At 35.6% G+C, this 19,759-nt stretch overlaps 1 protein-coding gene across 1 annotated transcript in view; it reads left to right on the top strand.

Moving 5' to 3' along the window:
• CFAP47 (cilia and flagella associated protein 47) overlaps positions 1–19,759 on the top strand; it is a 364,054-nt gene that overhangs the window by 161,493 nt on the left and 182,802 nt on the right. The window contains 1 exon segment of the mRNA XM_052795043.1: positions 3,980–4,160. Coding sequence (XP_052651003.1) covers positions 3,980–4,160 — 181 coding nt within the window.

The raw sequence follows: 19,759 nt of genomic DNA, 5'->3' as shown, positions 1-19,759 counted from the left end.
CAAATGTGTGGCTCATCTGAGCATGGACACCAGATCTCTGTACCCTTAGCCATATTCCAGCTGTTAGGACGTTGTGCATTTTCTTTCTATCCTGCTGTCAATGTGACTAAGCAACATGGTGGTGGTGATGAGTTTTAGTTCTGATGAATGGAAAATGAGCAGAGACCTTGTGCACTTGAAGCTATGGCTTCCACTGCTTGGCTGATGTGACAGAATCTCATCCTACACCTGTCCAGCTCTGATCTTCAAAGTTTGTGCAGTTCGTAGTCCCCCAGGATTCAAGAAGGATTTTGTGATCTTCCATGTGATTATGGAAAAGTTGTAAGCTCAGTTTGAACAGTTGGCTTTTTTAAATACAGGTTTTGTTGGTTTGTTTTTTTTTTTTTTTTTTTTGAGAAAGAATCATGGTGTCCTTGAAGAGAGAAGATACTGTAATTAAAAAGTTACATTAGATACGTTTGAATGGCAATGAACTTTTCACAAAAGGATCTGTGGTCAGATTTCAATTTGTCGAAATTGTAAGTGGGACCAATGTCTTTTATATTACATCACTTATCTTTTGATATGGGATTAAGGGAGAGAGCAAACATAATTGATCACAGGGATTCTGAGAGATTGAGATCATAAAATTTTTTTTATTCATGAGGAATGGTTTTAGAAGTTAGTTCCTGGAAGGAAGAAATGGGGCTAAATTAGGATTTGGAAGACAGTAATATGCAAGGAAAGAGTAAGGTGCCTCAGTACTCTGTAATAGAATCTGCCATCCTTTATACATAGAAAGTGCAGATGGTAAATCTACAAAAATACCTTGGAAAATAAATCAGTCTTTGAAAAATATCAAGTTTAATTCTGATGCTTTATATACCCTGCAATCCTTTTTAAAAAAATTATTCTAAAAAAGAAATTAATGCTGGGAACTGAATGCAAATACTGTTCTTAACTGGTAATAACACTTCCACACTTGGAATATCATGAACCATTACATTGATGAAGTACATATTGGAATCTGTCTTATTGTAGCACAGCAGCCTTAGACCTGCAATTGATAATGAAAGTTAAAAAATATTAAATTCCATTTAACTCTCACTGCCCTGAAAAATACTAAAAAGAAGGAGAGCAGCTGCAACATTTATCTCAATTGAGTTGGATATTTTCTCTTTTCTTGGAAATGTTACGCTTTGAGGCAACAGGGTTTAGTCTTGTGTGTGTTTGCAGGATTTTCTTCTTCCTCTTTCAAAAAGATCTAGGTCTCATAAAAATATTTTCATCCTTTAGTCTTTGACAAGGTACCAGGAAATACTTGAAATGTTCATAGATGATGTAGTACTAACCAGCTGTCTTTTCTCCTAACATATCTTTAAAAATGAGAACAAGGATCTTAAAATAAAGTACTTAAGTGATTTTTAAAATCATAAGATAACTCTTCAAGATAATTATAATTTAAATGTGTTCAGTACTCCACCAAAGGTCATCTTACAATCATTTTGTCAATTAAGACTTCCCAAACTTTTTAATGATGTTGGATTTTGATTTCAATGTTGGAAAATAGTCTGATTACCAAAATCAGGTGTAGGTGTAAATTTATATTTGAATACGCAGAAGATCAAAGTCAAATTTAAACTGGTAAATATATGTAATTCTTTTGGTTTGGAACTTCCCATTGCAAGTGAGAATGAAACATCTTTTTCCCACTGCAAGGTTTTCTGTCATTCCAGTCCTATCAGAAAGAAATGGAACTTGCTATTGATAGAGCAACTGAATTATTAGCACCTATTGATTTTTATATTTATTTTGTGTGTGTGTGTGTGTGTGTGCCTGTGTGTGTGTGGTGGTTTAACCCCAGCCAGCAACTAAGCACCACGCAGCCGCTCACTCACTCCCCCCGCCCTGCAGTGGCATGGGGGAGCAAATTGGGAAAAGAAGTAAAACTTGTGGGTTGAGATAAGAATGGTTTAATAGAACAGAAAAGAGGAAACTAATAATGATAATGATAACACTAATAAAATGACAATAGTAATAATAAAAGGATTAGAATATACAAGTGATGCACAATGCAATTGCTCACCGCTTGCTAACCGATGCTCAGTTAGTTCCCAAGCAGCGATCCCCCCCAGCCAACTCCCCCTAGTTTATATACTGGGCATGACGTCAGATGGTATGGAATACCCCTTTGGCCAGTTTGGGTCAGCTGTCCTGGCTGTGTCCCCTCCCAACTTCTTGCACCCCTCCAGCCTTCTTGCTGGCTGGACATGAGAAGCTGAAAAATCCTTGACTTTAGACTAAACACTACTTAGCAACAACTGAAAACATCCGTGTTATCAACATTCTTCTCATACCCAACTCAAAAACATAGCACTGTACCAGCTGCTAGGAAGACAATTAACTCTATCCAGCTGAAACCAGGACAGTGTGACAAAGAGAGAGTACTATCAGTGAACTTCCAGTCTTGCATGAGAGAAATTAATAATGAGTTCAGGTTTTCAACTCACCTAACAATTCTTCTTGTCCCTTCTGTAAATTATATTTGCACCATAGAAGTGGTGCAAATACAGTAAAAAAAGAACTATGTTAACGTTTTGTTTTGATGAGTATTTTTTTAGTCACATACATCTGTCCAGTTGTTCTTCATAGAACAAGGATCTTGAATAGTAACCTGTTTCTATATCTATTGTGTCAAAAAACTGTATTAGCAACTAAAGCTTAACAGGTTCCTAAATTCCATATGTACTTTGTGTTTAACACCATATTGACACTTTGGATGGATAGATTAATGGTCAAAACAAAGCAATGGCAAAGTGTAGGTCTGCTTTCTAAAACCGGTAACGGAATGTGAGCTTTGTATTAAAACAGAAAAAAAAAAAAAAGACAAACCACCAACCCAAAGCAGAATCTCAACCCAGTTGATTTGAACAGTAATTTGACCATACTACCCTTAATAGTAATCCTTAAGAACAATCAACTTTCCTTTTAAATCATCTTTTTGAATTCCCACAATAGATTTCCATTCCTTGTCCCATTGCAATATGTACTGCAATGCCTGCTGTCCTGGCATTATTTTAAACCAATAAGCTTTGAGAAAAAAACAGTTTTCCTAGCACAAACTGAACATTTCTGTATTTATCTCCTCCCTAGTTTTGATTCAAGATAATTGATCAATTCAAAGACTTGTCTATAAAAAACACGTGACTAGATTCAGATATTAAATTTGTTCAGTTTACAGTTAATCTTGAACATTGCAATTATACTGTGTTATTGGATTGAAAATCGCAATTTTGAGCAAGTAGTGTATTAAATCATTGCATTATTTCTGTAATACTATCTTACAGGAGTCAAATTTAGTTCATTAAGAGGTTTAGATGCCTATTTTGAGCTTGCTTTTACGTAGTGAGCTAATCCTTTACTAATCTGTTTTATGCTGTTGATTAGCAATGCTTTTTACCAAGAGGAGGAGCTTATTTGTCCCTAAATTTAAGTCTAAATGCTTTGATTTCTAAAATATATTGTCCACATTAAAGTATCAAAGCTAGCTCAGCTAACTATATACTTATCCCTTGCAAAATATCAAAGTAATTTTTCCTTTTCATGCTTTTTATTATTCAGAAACTTTATGAAGTAAAAGAACAAACATCTATCTACATCTGATACAAAATATATTTTTCTTTTCGTGTTTTTTCTCCCCTTTTCTTGCCTTCCCTGAATACATGTAAAAGATTGCAGAGTGGTTTCTGGGTAGGAGGTGGTTTTACTGTAAATCTCAAAATGCATTTTTCTTAAGTGAATGTTTCAGATGCATGATGTCTAAAAAAACTATACAAGACAGTTTTTATTTAGAAGGATCTCTCAACAATTTCTATATAACTTGCCTAATTACCAATTCAATTTTAAAATTACAACCTTAGCCTGTATAATTTTACATTTCTTAACCTGAAATTATTATGAGATAATTGTTCATATGTATACATTATTCCTTCACTTGCAGAGACATGCACTCCTGAAACCTCGTAAATTCCCCCCAGAGTTGAAGTATGTGGATTACAGTGTAGAAGTGAGCATGCAAGAATTCTTTGAGGTTCCTGAGAAGTTCTCTATTCCAATATTGGCATCAAGCAGAGTTAATTTGAATGTTTCATCAGCAAAAGACCTTTCACCTCAGAAAACAGGTGAGAATAGTCTTAAATATGATGAATTTGGGTTTTTTTCATGAGATAATCTGTATTTTTAAGGTTTTCCTAAATACATTCAGAAAATGATCTTTCTCAATTCTACTATTGATCAAATAGTCAACTTGCCTTTGTCATCACTACCCAAGTTGTATCTTATTAGCTCAAAACAGCGCTTTCCACTTACCCTTGGTTTTTTCAAAGGCACACAACCACAGGAGACTTGTTCTAAATGAGGAATTTTTTTGGTTTGTTTATCTGACAGATCCTGAATTTGTGCTCATTTCTCACTTCCCCTTCTTATTCAGCACTGATCTGTGCTCAAATTGTGCCAGTTATACCACATATCTTTTCTTGTTTGCCTCTCCTCAGCCAGCTAGAGGGAGGTGTCAACTAATTGTATGCTGTTTTCTCCCCGTCCCTCATCAATGAAAAGTTGTGCATTAGTCTTCAGAGTGATCTTGTCACCTTTGGTCAGTGTCTGTTCCCTCTAATTTTTCTAGTATCTTAAATTTTATACTGAAATCTTAATTGCTTTCTTTTTTGCTTGGCTTTCATTTTGATTCCTCCTTTGGTAGTTGATTTTTTTTTTTTTTTAATGCTTTATTTAAACTTATAAAGCACTCTAGGTTGCATTTCTTAAAAAAACTTGAGTGGCTGAGAGAACTGGGGTTGTTTAGCCTGGAGAAAAGGAGGCTGAGGGGAGACCTTATCGCTCTCTACAGCTACCTGAAAGGGGGTTGTAGTGAGGTGGAGGTCGGTCTCTTCTCCCAAGTAACAAGCGACATGACAAGAGGAAATGGCCTCAAGTTGTGCCAGGGGAGGTTTAGATTGGATATTGGGAAAAATTTCTTCACCAAAAGGATTGCCAAGCATTGGAACAGGCTGCCCAGAGAAGTGGTGGAGTCACCATCCCTGGAGGTATTTAAAAGACGTGTAGATGTGGCGCTTGGGGACATGGTTTAGCGGTGGGCCTGGCATTGCTACGTTAACAGTTGGACTCAATGATCTTAAACGTCTTTTCCAGCCTAAATGATTCTGTGATAAAAATTGTGTTTATATTTATCTGCTAGGGTATTTGTGCAAGGTTATATCACAGCTAATGTAATGTCCCATGGGTATCTGATAACACCACAAATAATTTTTTGTTTTGCTACTTAAAATATAAGTAGTAATTTTCTTAGCAAATTTTGTAAAGGCTTGAATTATAGTCAGTGCATCCATAGTTTTGTTTCATCGCTTCCTGATCAATAGAGTCCTTCTGCATGTTTCTGCAGTTCACTTCTCCAAGTGTCATTGGAATTAGTCACGTGCTTTCATGGTGTATGTTTGTTTCCATACTTGGTGTATCACCTTGTGTTTTGTGTTTCTTTCCTGGAATAAAAATAAAGAATTTATTGATTATTTCTGACAAGTCTTTTTGTTACAGATTCATTCTACTTAAATTACAGTATCTGTGCTGTAAAACATTTTAGGGTGTCACTAGGCACTTTTTTAGGAAGATAACAGTTATTGCAGTATTAGAAGCAAGACTAGCCTGTTGAGTGAATACAGGACAAGCAGTCAGTAGAAGCTGTAGAATTAGATGTAACACAGGTTGAAGGCTGAAAAATTTCTTGAGTGATATTTAAATCCTAGTTAAAATCCTTTTGTTGTCAAGTTAAAAAATAATTGCCTGTGTTTGTAATAATTGATGTAGAGGTGAACTAAAATAAGTCATAATGGCTTTGTTGAGTGGTGTAGGGGATTCTTTGGATTGCACTATAGAAGAGGGGAATACCACCTGGGATAGAGAGCAAAATCTGCACACACAAGTCTGATAAGGACATAATAAGACGTCCATCATGATCTCAGAACAAAGGTTGTTAACTGACCAGATGGCAGGTCACTGTTGCTTAGCAACTTCTCAAATTATTTTTAAAGTTAAAATGTGAATGAACATACCTAAAAATATTAGAGGATTAATTGCTAAAATATAGTGAAGACACTAGATTACAGTAAGGAATTGGTTATTTTACTGTCAGTTCATGCTGTTTCTTTATCCATCAAAGGACATTATAAAAGTATCTGAAAGAGGGAAGTAAGCAATGGAAAGTCAGAGACTAAATCATATTGCAGTGAACACAATCTCTTTGATATTTATTTTTTCCTTCTCGGACACTTAAATAGTTACATGAGGGAGTAGAAATGTCGAGATGACGCAGAAAAATAAATGGGGCTTTGGTAGTGAATTCAGAGAGGTGGTGAGCTGAAGAACAGCTAAAAAGGGAAGCTGTGATAACCAGCTGATAGCACGAAAACAAAGATGCGTTCAGTACAAAGGCAGTGCGGGCTGATTCAGTGTCTTTATTGTGCTAACGGGGAAACACAGGAATATTTACAGGTTCTTAGAAAATCTAATATTGTGACAGAAGTCCTCAGGTGGTGTTCCTGTGGATGGAGGCAAAACATTGGTCTCATCTGAAAATTTTAACTTCATTATCTGTAGAAGCAGCAGCATATTAGCCACGGTGGCAGCTTTCCTTAGGGTGGGAGTAGCTGCTTCTCTGAAGAAATGACAGAGTGCTTAGATTTATGAAGAAAAACAAAGGTGGAAGCAAGCTAACTAATATCAATCCTTGGATCAGAATTTCTTAGGCTGCAGTAGCAGGAAAAGTGTCCAGCCAATATCTTAAGAACTCTGCCAACAGGGAATTAAAAGGAAAAATCAATGCCACTCAACATATTTTCCTGTAAAATAGATCTCGTTAAATAACCTTATTACATTTTTGGCAGTATTACAGATCTAATAGATAAAAAGAATACAATATGTTTACCTTACTTGCAGTATGACATCTTGATCAAAATCCAAACCATATGCTTGTATGGAACTAAAATAATATATTCGCCAGATTGAAAACCGTAGCAAATTTTGTTGTTAATTCATTACTGGAGAGTCATCAGAAAGTGAGCCCTCAGGAACTCATACTTGTTGGACAGTTAACTACTTTTCATCAGTAATTTAGAAGATTATATAAAGTCTTTGTTGAGTTAGCAATGACCCAAATTTTGTGAAAGAATAGTTAGCTGGAATTGCTACATAGTTATAAACTCTGTATTTTAGTGCAACCAAACATGTAGTAGTATATGTGGAACAGAGTCTGCATGCTAAACCAGGTAAGAGGCTAGTTTTGGAAAACAGTTGTTACTGAAAAGGACTGACAGTCACAGAAAATTATCTCAGTGTGAGCTTTTTCTTAATGCTGAAATGGCCAATGAGATCTACAGATTAATTAGAAATGTCGTAAGGACTGGGGAGATGGTCTTGTCTCAGTACGCAGTATTGGCAGAAGAGCTTGTACAGAAGTGAAGGGTCTGGTGTTTGTAAGAAGTTTGTGGAAATTCTGAAAGAATTTGTGAAAGACAAACCACAAAAACGTTCCAGTGCTAGAAAATAAAGCACAGGACAAGAGCAACCCCGCGATCACTTTGAATTCTGCGGGCCTGCCAAGCAGTTCAAGCACAGGCCCTATAGTGTGTCAGTGTTATGTGACCCAAGGAGTCTGTACTTACTGCCTGTGGATGGAGCTCATCTAGTAAGTCTGCCACTAGCAGAATGCCTAAGGACACAGTCTAATCCTCAGCCCAGCTCTGTTTCATACTGAGATTGTTAGGGTTCTTTTGGTCTCCTTTGTGCATTGATCTGCACCTTGAGTACCCCCATCCTCTTAAAGCTCCTCTTGATGATATGCAGAATGTAACCTGTAATTCTTTGCTTTGTAAAAATTTTGGTGTGTAAGAAGATCACATCACATATCACAGTGATTGTTCACCATTGTCTTAAATAGGATCCTGAAGAGCTTTAGTCTCTCTGAATCATTACAAGTAGCCTGGGAAATAATTCAATCCTCATATGTAGCTCAGGAGAAAGGTAATTCATAGTAAAACTTTAATGCTTTATAAACCAAAGGATAGTGGATTGAGCATTTAGAAACTTGTGTTAGGCATAATTAACTTTGAAATAAGTTGCCCTTTTCTTAACAGTGTGTTATTAAAGAACGATAAGGCTAAAATGTCAAGTGGAACTAAAATAATGGCTCCAGATTTTAAGCAACAGAGAAGCAGCATCCAAAATGAGCTCCATGCTTCACCAAACTAACAAGTTGCTGGTTTCCTTGGATAAAGCATCCATAGAAATGCTTTGGCTGTCTTGCCTCATCTGTCTCTGTATGTGTGTGTTTCCAGAGCAAAACCAGTACAAATTACACTTGGTTTGAGGTTTTAGCTAATAGATTCTATCCCTTTGTTTTCCCATCATTCGCACACCCCTTGCTGTAATCCCTTATTAGTCAGGGAGTCATTTGTTTTGTGGTTAATGCTAATGTGGAAGATGTGACATTGAAGTTAATAGAGAGATTGTTGTGTGATGAGTGAAACTGCAAACACAAGGAATGACAACCAGTACAAAACAAAAGGGCCATAAGACCGTCAATTAGACTATAGAATCATATATCACAGAATGGTTTGGGTTGGAAGGGATCTTAAAGATCATCTAGCCCAACCCCCTTGCCATGGGCAGGGACACCTACCACTAGACCAGGTTGCTCAAAGCCCCATCCAACCTGGCCTTGAACACTGCCAGGGATGGGGCATCCGCAACTTCTCTGGGCAACCTGTTCCAGTGCCTCACCACCCTCCCAGTAAAGAACTTCTTCCTTACAACTAATCTAAATCTACCTTCTTTCCCTTTAAAGCCATTACCCCTCACCCTATCACTACAGTCCCTGATAAAGTGTCCTTCCCCATCTTTCCTGTAGCCCCCCTTTAGGTACTGGAAGGCTGCTATAAGGTCTCCCCAGAGCCTTCTCTTCTCCAGGCTGAACAACCCCAGCTCTCTCAGCCTGTCCTCATAGGAGAGGTGCTCCAGCCTTCTGATCATCTTCATAGCCCTCCTCTGGACCCGCTCGAGCAAGTCCATGTTCTTCTTACGCTGGGGCCCCAGAGCTGAAGGCAGTACTGCAGTTGGGGTCTCACAAGAGTGGAGTAGCGGGGGAGAATCACCTCCCTCGACCTACTGGTCACGCTTCTTTTGATGCAGCCCTATAACCTAGGGAAAAAGTTTTACTTATTACTATGCAGCTATAATAAGGTATACCCACTCCTATAGTTTGTTCTTATCAAACCTGTCTTTTCTATTCTGCTTCCTTTTCTCTCCCAAGAAAGCTTCGACTTCTAATGAAATCAGAGAAAATTAAGAAAGGGTTGTGATAAGCTTTTCAGCAACATAATCAGCAGATTTAATTAAGTGAGTATCATACTACATGGAGCCCCTTTGTTATAGAACAGAATTTTATGTAACAGAGTGGTTAAGGTACTCTTGACCTATTTTTTCCCCATAATCCCTTTTTGTTGTCTATTTAGAAAAGTATGGGCTAGGCTAAATGTGGAAATAACAAGATATAGTTGTGTTATGATCAGATGTTTGCATGCATCGTACCTGTTAATGTTGGAAAGGAGAAGTTATTCTACGCCTGTAGGATAGGAGGTTTTATTATTGTTTTTAATGTTTATATTCTAACACAACAGGATAAAAATTCCATGTCTACCAGTAATAATGAACACTACATAGATTGTACAATATAAATACATTCTATTTGGTCACTTCATTATATATAATATAATTTTATTTAGAGGACCCCAGTACGTACCCAGATTGGCATGACTGTTGAACTTTAGTCTGATATTTACTGGCAATTTAAAAAAGAAAAAGAAATACCATACCTTAGAATGATACCTAAAGATAGGTATCATTCCCATTCCTTAGCACAGAGGTTTTGTATTCTCCCCCCAAATCTACATCTTCAGCAGCAACATGGCACCCCCAAACCTGATAGTTTTTGATTCTGTGTTAATTTGTGAAAATGTTACCCATGAATAACTGAGTCTATAACATTGATCTGATCTCAGTATTTATCTTAGGTAGCCTAAATGATAGACTATAGTTAGAAATATGTGATATTATGTTTTCTTTGCCATGCTTTCCAATAAAGAAAGTGCAGAACAACTAACAATCAAGAATTAAATTTTAAATCATTATTTGGCATGCATCATTCTTACTGTTTGAGATGAAAAGTACTTTTCGGTGTTTTCCTTTTGTGTTTTATATAGTCATATCAGATAGCTAAGTAAAAATATTTACCTACACTGTAGCATCTATAGATGGACTTTTTCATGTCAGTAATATATTCTAATCACTATATACATATTTCTTGATAATGATATGCTATGTTTTAAAATTTGCATTAATATTTTTTCATGACCTGTGGTCAAGCTTATCTCCTTCTTTCTATGACTTTTAAATAGTATCTCATATACTTGCTCAGTATTGGGTTTAATCAGTGCAATCTTTTTTTATCTTTTATTTATTTATTTATGTCTCCAAAGCAATTTCCTGGGGCTTTAAATCTATTCTTCAATAAAGCATTATCAGTAATTGTGTTGTTTCTTCCTAGTATTCCATGGTCCACATGCTGTACATATTTCCCTGCATCTTAGTTGGTCTTTTTTCTCTGAAAAAATGTTGTGGTTTAACCCCAGCCAGCAACTAAGCACCACGCAACCACTCACTCACTTCCCCCCCCCCCATTGGGATGGGGGAGAAGAATCAGAAGGAAAAAGGTAGAAGTTGAGGGTTGAGATAAGAACAGTTTAATAGAACAGAAAGGAATAAACTAATAATGATAATAATAACAACTATAAAATCACAATAATAATAATAAAAGGATTGGAATATCCAAAACAAGTGGTGCACAATGCAATTGCTCACCACTCACTGACCGATGCCTAGTTAGTTCCCAAGCAGCAATCCCCCCCAGCCAACTCCCCCTAGTTTATATACTGGGCATGACGTCACATGGTATGGAATACTCCTTTGGCCAGTTTGGGTCAGCTGTCCTGGCTGTGTCCCCTCCCAACTTCTTGCACCCCTCCAGCCTTCTTGCTGGCTGGGTATGAGAAGCTGAAAAATCCTTGACTTTAGACTAAACACTACTTAGCAACAACTGAAAACATCCATGTGTTACCAACATTATTCTAATACTAAATCCAAGACACAGCACTGTACCAGCTATTAGAAAGAAAATTAACTCTACCCCAGCCAAAATGAGGACAACAGATCTTAATATTTTAAAGCAAAATTACATAGTCACTGTCCAATAACAAAAAATTTGTTATCTTTCCATTTTTCTGTTTACATTTCGAGGTTTTGTTCTAGCCCCTTATCATATTAACTTTCAGAGTTCAGTTCTCTGATTTAACTGACAGTATAGTAATAAAAAATTAATTACATTTAGTGGTCTTAATCATCCAGGATAGTGAGGCACAAATGGGATTAAAAAGTGTAAGTGGTAGCATTCCTTTTTACTCTTCCTTCATACAAAGGATTTATTTAAAATATGATTCTGTTTCAAAATGTGGCTTTGAAAAATGATGATATAGGTCTTTATCTTAATAGTTTTCATGCCATCTATATCTATTGAATAGCTATTTCTACTATATATTAGTAGAAAGTTGTTTTGGTCTTGCAAAAGTGAGAGGGATTTAATTATTAGACTTGATGCATTTCTTTTGTGTTTAATATCTGCAATAATGAATTCAGTGGAGAATAGTTGTATTTGCCACAAGTTTTTCTGTATTGTGAAAACCTTTTGGAAGGCCTCTCTCTCATGCTGGTGTGTGAATAGGCATACTGCTGTGGTGAAGAAGGATGTTAATCAGAAAACACACCAGAGTAGCCTGTACCTCGTTCTCTGGTCAGATTTGAGGTTCAGAAGATTCACTGAAATCTGGAGTTGGCCTAGAAGAAGAACATGTGGATAGACGGCAAAGGCTTCAGGCTGCCTTGACAGATGAAGCCTTTAGGGGTCAAGATGCTCATATGTGATTTAGTTTTTCATCAGTGAACTCTGACATCTGCTTGCATGAGTGTCAGTGTCAAGGCCAACCTTTGTCTTTGGTGCAGTCTTGAGGCTATTGCGTCTGTGAGTCTTAGAAGATACTGCTTCTCTAAAGTCAGTAATAGATTTGGTGTTGGCCATGCCCATTTCTCATCGTCACTGGATCCGGGAGGAAGACATTGACTTCCTTTCATTGTATTTATTTTATTAATTTTATTTTATTTATTATTAAGTGCATATTTGGACCTGTCCCATGCTGTGACTGGATGAATGTTGTGCTGTGCCAGTGTCACTCCCTGTCTTCCTTCTAGAGGTGAAAACACAAGAAACTTTGAATTGAGAGGGTTTTATGGCTCAGAGCTGTAACTTGATAAGCATCCATCTGCCTTCACATATTCTGTGCACCTTTAGGATAAAACAGTGATTTAAAATTGAGTACATTTTGCTTTTATTTTGTAAGGATACTTGTTTTAAAACTTTTTAATGTAGTTGCCACTGTCACTGACTTTGTAATGCATATATATGTTTATAATTTTCATAATTATTATTTTTCACAGTTTAGTCTAAAGATTTCCTGCCATGCAGTCTTATTTTATAGAAATGTATCCGTAGAAAAGAACACGCTCTTCCTGCAAGTAAGGAGCATGTTTGACAAGTCAGAGCAATTATGTTATCTTTGTTTAATGGAGTTTATAAGCAGTTCATCTGCTGTATATTTGCTGCTCCTGTCTAGCAGCACAACACCAATTATGGCGGGGTAAGAAGGAAATGGCTATAGATTTTTGGGTAAAACTGTTAAAATCAAAACAAAAATCCATCCTATTTGTCTTTTCAGCCGTTAATGAAAGATCAGCTTTAACTAAGTTTAAATGAAGCAGAACAGCTTGCTCAGCAGTTGGATTTATTTGAACAACATGGTTTTTATACTAAATAATGTTATCTATCAAAGGTGAAATAACATAAGTTGAAAGGGGAAGAAGGGCTTTGTTTTGCAAAGTGATGTCTCTGAAAATGTTTGAGAAATCTGCAAAGTAACAGAGTACTAAGTGTTTCAGCCTTATTTCCCACTCTGTGTTCTTCTGACTTCAGCTCCCTTTCACTCTTTCATTAAGGAATTTTTTTTTTAAATTTGGAAAAACAAGGGTCTTGAATGCGCAACTGGCAAAATACGGTGTAGGTATTAAAAAGTGCTATTACCGTTTTATGAAAGGAAGAGTATTACTGGAACATCGCATCTAGTTCTGGTTTCCATACTTCAGAATGGAGGTTAGAAATGAGGAAGGGTTCAGGAAAGTGCTGCAGTAATTATTTCAAGGTCTTGGAAGCTTGAATAGCTTGATATCTCAGTGATCTCTGAGGGAAAGAGGTCCTGTTCAGTTTACCTGTAAGTACTTAAAAAGGGAGAGTATGTCTGACTGTAAAGGGCTCCATGCAGAAAGCATAGCGCTTTCTACATAACACAGAGATTTGTAATGAAACAATTTATGATACCTGTAAAATGATGTGAGTGTGAGGTTTATTAAATACTGACACAAACTCAAGAGAAACAACAATCTTTCTACCACTCAGTCTTATAAAAAAGAAAGTGGATGCTTTCCTAAGATACTTCTGTTCCAACTGTCAGGCTAGGTCTTAATATAAGAACTATTTGGTGAAATTCTAATGTTAAGATAAATGTCCAATTATATGTCTTTTGGTATTAAAAGTGAAATAAATATTTGATGCAGTCAGATTATACAAAGAGGGGAAAAAGAATAAATGCTTAAAAGCTAAAATCGCACAAAAATAAATACATTCCTACACATCAAGTTGAAATAAATAAAGACTGAAAAATCAAAGCTAAAGTAAAAATTAGTTGAATGATTAGGGAAAAGAGAAAAAATTTTACTCTGGAAGATGGAAGTTGGTTATCAGATTTCTCAGTACTCATAAAATATTTGCACCAAAGTTTAACAAAAGTTAAGGACCATAATTTTAATACACACAAATTTGGAAAATAAAGTTCAGGCATACGTAGGATCTACTTTGTTGAGAAAGGGAAACATTCTACAGCTAATTTGAGCAAATAATACAAGATCTATTGCTACCAATATCTAAAACTAAAGCGCTGTGGTGGGTATCCATTTATAAGAACAATAAGCATTTATCCCAGAGTTAGGAAATTGGGGAATTTTCTGGAATAGGCTGTGCCTTTATATATTGTAACATGACACTGGCAATGGCTTTAAGTAATTGAAAAAGAAAGGTGTAGAAATTCCTGAGATGAAGCACCTCACGTATTTGCATGTGACGGTTCATGGATACTACAGCATGCAAGTACTTCATAAGAAGGGCTTCGTGTTTATTTGGTTTTCTTTTTTCAGACTGTTTTTCTGTTTGCAATCTTCTGCCCTGAAAGGACTTTATGTTACCAATTGTACTGTTAGCAGAAACCTGATACTAATGCCCTTGGACTAGAAGTATTTTAAAGGAAAGAAAGTATATGGGAGTAAACGATTGATAGCAAATGATATGCAAAAGCAATACAGCGGCATCTCAGTACCAGCATATCAATACTTTATATTATATGTTGTAATAATAACCAAATATCATCTGCTGCTGCCATGTAATGATGAATATCCATATATATTACATCAGTAATGATAAATTTGTGCAATTCCTTAAAATAATGGTAAGATTTTAATTTTCAAATGGATATGCACCTAAACAAGTATGCCCTGATATACACTTACTGTATTTTATAAGCATGTACATTGTTGAACTTTTCTGGAATGTTTTTAGTCATGCCATACGGTTCAGTTTTATTCCTAGTTTATAAAGATAGACATAAAACACCTAGACAGGAAAATAGAAATAAAACATGTTTTTTTGATGGCTAGATTGTACTATTTCGGCATTAAAATTGTCTAGGAAGAAATAAAAGTCCACAATGCATTTTCAGTGAAAAAAATGTTGTTCCACCTTGCAGTCTAATTTAGATTCAGTATCAAAAGCTAATATCATAGTTCTTTTGCCTCTTACTACAGGATTTGATAATGCTGGCTGCCTGCTGTTATACTTGCAAAGAATACCCAAAAAGAGCCCTCTTTTTTTTTTTTTTTCCCCTTCCTTCCTCCCCAGTGAATGGATGAAAAAGCTTTCTCTACAGAACTATCAAGAATTGTTAGAAATTTTCTACTTTCTTCATAATTGTTCCTACAGTTAATTTATTCAGATTGTTGTGGCTTCTGTTAAAACAACTACTATCTTACTTTTTTTCTCTTTTTTTGAAAGAAAACTTCTTTCCTTAGAGAATTCTAGATTGCAGAAAGGAAGGAATGTGTATTATCATGTGCTACAGAAATCTCTAGCTAGCTCTTGTTATATCTTTTTGGCATTAAGCCTTCATTACTAATTTTGCATTAACTTACTGTTTTGCAGTAAGTGGTATAAAAACTTGGTCTTTGATTCTCTCCATGTAATACTTCCTTATGCATTCAGTGCACTCTTTTTATTAGTTCTGAGCTCTCTTCTCTGTTAGTAGGAAATTTTGCTTAACCTTCCTTCTTTTCCCCTCTGTTGCTTATTTTTTAAAGATTTCATCTCAAATGCTTCCTTCTTCCAGTCATGAAGAATCACCTTTGAAATTTTTGATATTTGTAAATTTTGGGCATATGTGTTAGAGAGATCTTGGCTGTGTCTTTGTTGTGATTTTAGATAAAGAGACTTTGAATTATTACTCTACTATTTTTTTTCTCAATGTAATATTTTATAATTTGGCTAATCCTTTTCAGTCGGGGCTATACATCAGATGACTTAAGAAAGCACCTTAGTTTTATTATGTTTCTTAAGTTGTATTAAGAAAAATTTTACTTGGCAGCATTCCTATTGCCCATTGGCATAGTGACTATGTAGCCTGCTTGTTTCTAAAGCGCTTACGAGTATTCTTCAGAAATAGTGAGGGACAGTGTTCATTAAACAACCAACCCACAAGAAACTCTTTCTTCTACTTTATTGTAGTGCCACACAGCTCTTCGCTGGCTTCTGAATGTGATACATGAACATGGCTGCTGAGTATTCATGACAAGACATTGAAAAAAAGTCTCTGCCACTTGCATTTTTAAATCAATTAAGGAAAACCTGCTCTCATTCCCCCCCCCCCATAGATCTTCCTTTTCTGATTGATGAAGTGTATTTAACTGTTTGTTTAGATATGTAATGATATAGTGTATTTCAGTGAAAAAAAGAACCAATAAAAAGTTAGTAGGTTTTTTAGAAACTCTTCTACAAATCTGTTGTATTCAGATAAAGTGAAAGAAAATCAGGAAACAAACACACACAGTGATAGCAAAAATTTCAAAACCTATCAGCATTCATTAAGGGATATAAAACAGTGGTTGCTTTTTCAAGACTACTGAGTAGAGTGATATTCTAATTCAGATGAGCTCATTTGAAGACCCAATATATAAACAGAAGTCAGAAGAGTCTGGGCTCTTCAGTATTTAATGTCCTAGGAATCCACACCTGCAAATTCAGTCTTCGGGATAATTTAACCAGTTATTTGTGACACATGCACAGTGTCAGAGATAAGTTCACTGTGAAATTTAGCTTTGAGCTTCTAAATAGATAGAGCCATCATTGCTGAATAAAAGCTAATATAATGTGCAAGTAGTTGACTAACTGCTGAAGGCCAATAGTTTCCTACCTTCAGAAGTTATGACAACAGATTGTGATATGGAAGAATAGCATTTCTATTCTTTATTCTTTCCCTCCTCCCATAATTTGTGATAGGGCTAAACAGCGATTACTCTGCTAAGTGCCATTATTACTGACCTCTAGAATATATTTTTTCTTACATTTTAATGTCAAAAGAATTGTCATTACTTTTCTTTGAGAGGTGCTGTTTGTTGGCCAATGCAGTTAGAGGATTAACTTTGAATTCAGGTCAGGCAGATCTAAAATGATGAGTTGTAAGACTTTTAAGAACCAGAAAACATGGACTTTCTTAATTCCAGATAGTGATCAGATTGTCTTTTGCGATAAGTAAATGGCACAAGATGCCAGGCAGTTGCCAGAGAACATGACCAAAAGCTATGTGCTGTAATTTAGCTTTCCAAGAATGTGTGGTGGTATTACACACTAAAAGTATTGCTTTTACAAATACCCCTGTGTTGATAACTGTATCACAACTAAACCCAATTCAGATATTCAGATTCAGGATCAAGTAAATATTTCCCATGGCATTTGTCTAATACAAATCTATAAAATAAAACTGTTTCCCTATTTCACATGAAATAACTGCCCATCAAAAAATAAATATCCTGTCTAGGGAAAGAAACTGTACCAAAAGCCTGTATTGTTCTGCCTGACTTTTCACTGTTGTGGAAATACTTGCAGTCTCATTAATTTCCACGGATGCAGGCTCTGCTTCCTGTTACACAGAAATAACATAAATGCTGCCCATTGCTTACTGTTACTACTTTTGTCTCAGAAATTGTTAAACCAGTTTTGACCCTGTGGATTATTTTCATTAAATCTTTGAATTAATTCCTAGACTAATCTTTGCTGAATATCTTATGAGACTGAGAAAGAAGAAAACATGCTAAGCTGAGAAACTTTTAAGCTCAGTTTACTCTATGGTATTTAAAATTAGCATGAAAAAACATTTTGCAGAAACCCTCCCAACCTTCACCTATAATTCACAGGCAAGTGATTTCTCTAATCATTTTGATTTGGAGATCCTGTCTCACTTCAGAAACCATGTCTTATTGCATAAAATACTTATCATGTTAAATAAATATCACCAATTTACTAGGTTTCCTTTTCATTGATTGAAATTGATCATAATATTTCAATTATTCAACAGACCTATTCTTCAATACATTTTTTTAACGCATAAGAAACAAATATTTTAACGAAAGTAACGCCAAACTAAATATTATAAATATGGAATAAAAGATGGGAATAAAGATGGGTAGGAAGACACTTCTTGGTTTTCTGTTTAAATTTTTCTATAGGAGGCATTTCTGTTTGAAAGTGTGTGCTTCAAATATGGGTCCAACGCAGTGAAGGATAACGCTAATTGTTAGTAATTACAATTTCCATGTAGTGCAAGAAAGTAAAACTCATGCAGAAATATTCTGGAGTTGCTGGTACACTGTTTTATCTTTCTTCAAATAGATGTTGTAAGCATCTACTTTATCGTGAAATGCAAGTATTTAAAATGTGTACTTTAAATTCTAAGTAAATATTTTGTTTCAACATCCTAAAATAATTCTTGTAGACAGAGAAAATTAGGGACTGTACTAATGAACTGAAGAAGGGAAAGGACGGTTTCATTCCTTGCATAACTGACAAACTCAGGTCACTTTTGTGGAAGATAGTCCATAGGGATAATAACTTAGTGACAAAATAGAAAAAAGAGTAATAATTCTAAAATTACCAGGCCATTAATCTTGTCTTTAAAAGAGAACAAACTAATTTATTTCAGATAGGGTTAAACCTGAGGTGCAATTTCTAATCTTTTTGATAGCCTAGTAATGTTGAAAGATTAATAATGTCATTCTGTATGGTTCATCTCTTGAACTTGAGCTATTTTTGTGAAAATACTGAAGTAGTGATGACATAAAGCAACAAGAAAGCTTCAATTTGGTGTTAATTTTCAGAGAGGTGAGAACTGAATACATAAGGAGCACCACTTTGTGGAATAGAATGAGCAGCATTGCAAATGAAAATTGATCACACTTTCTAAAGTCAGTAGTTGTCATTGAAGATATCAGAATAGTTTGAGACCAGTTGTCATACATATCATCAGGAAATAAACCAAATTAAGGAAGAAGGGAAATTCCACAAGAATTTTTCAGGTGTTCCCCCTCAGGGAGCAGCAATTTGTTTGGAGTTTTATCTATAAGGTTCTGTTGTGTCATTACATTGTCTCTGACCTTCCTCATTATCTTTTCCAACTTCAGGTGTTGGTTTCTAACCTTGGAAAAGAAGAACAGTCTTTGTTACGTATAAAACTACAGTGACGTTTTTACAGCAGCAGTCTTCATGTAGTTTTTCAGGTTTCTTGGAGACTCTTGGGAGAGTTGGACTCTTTTTATGGCCAGTCACTGGAGTTCCTCATGTGCCTTCCCTTCTCCTTTACAAAGTGTACTACAAGGGCTAGTGAAGGGCTTAAAATACTGTGAAAGAGCCTGATCCTTTCTGTAAGCAAGAGCAGAGGAAGAAGTCTTTGCAGCAGACTTGTGTCTGTGGGGAGTTTTTCGTACTTGCTGTGGATTGGGCAAATGGGGCTTTTCATGGTTCTGTTCCAACTTGGACACCCCTCGCATTTTTGGTAACTCAGACTTTCAGTCCAAAATTGGGCATAGGAAAAGTCTAATGAGTAGCTCTCATGAGAACTGCTAAACTTAACAGAACTCCAGTCATTGTTGGGTCTACTATTAGCCAAATGTACTGTATTGTCTCTGATATCTCTCATGGTAACTGTTGACAAAAGTATAGTAACTACTATACTTTTTGATATTTACAGAAATTCCTATACATTAAACTTTTCTAATAAATTTAATAGATCTTTAAAAATATTTCTCTCTGTGCACTACTAAAAACAATAGAAAATATTGTTTAGATGCTAAAACATAGCTTTTTTTTAGGAAAAGAAAAAATTTGACTGTGCTTATATGG

Source organism: Harpia harpyja, chromosome 8 (assembly GCF_026419915.1).
Source record: "Harpia harpyja isolate bHarHar1 chromosome 8, bHarHar1 primary haplotype, whole genome shotgun sequence".
NCBI lineage: Eukaryota > Metazoa > Chordata > Aves > Accipitriformes > Accipitridae > Harpia > Harpia harpyja.
Note: the sequence above shows the minus strand (reverse complement) of the source record. Positions and strands in the feature narration are given on the sequence as shown.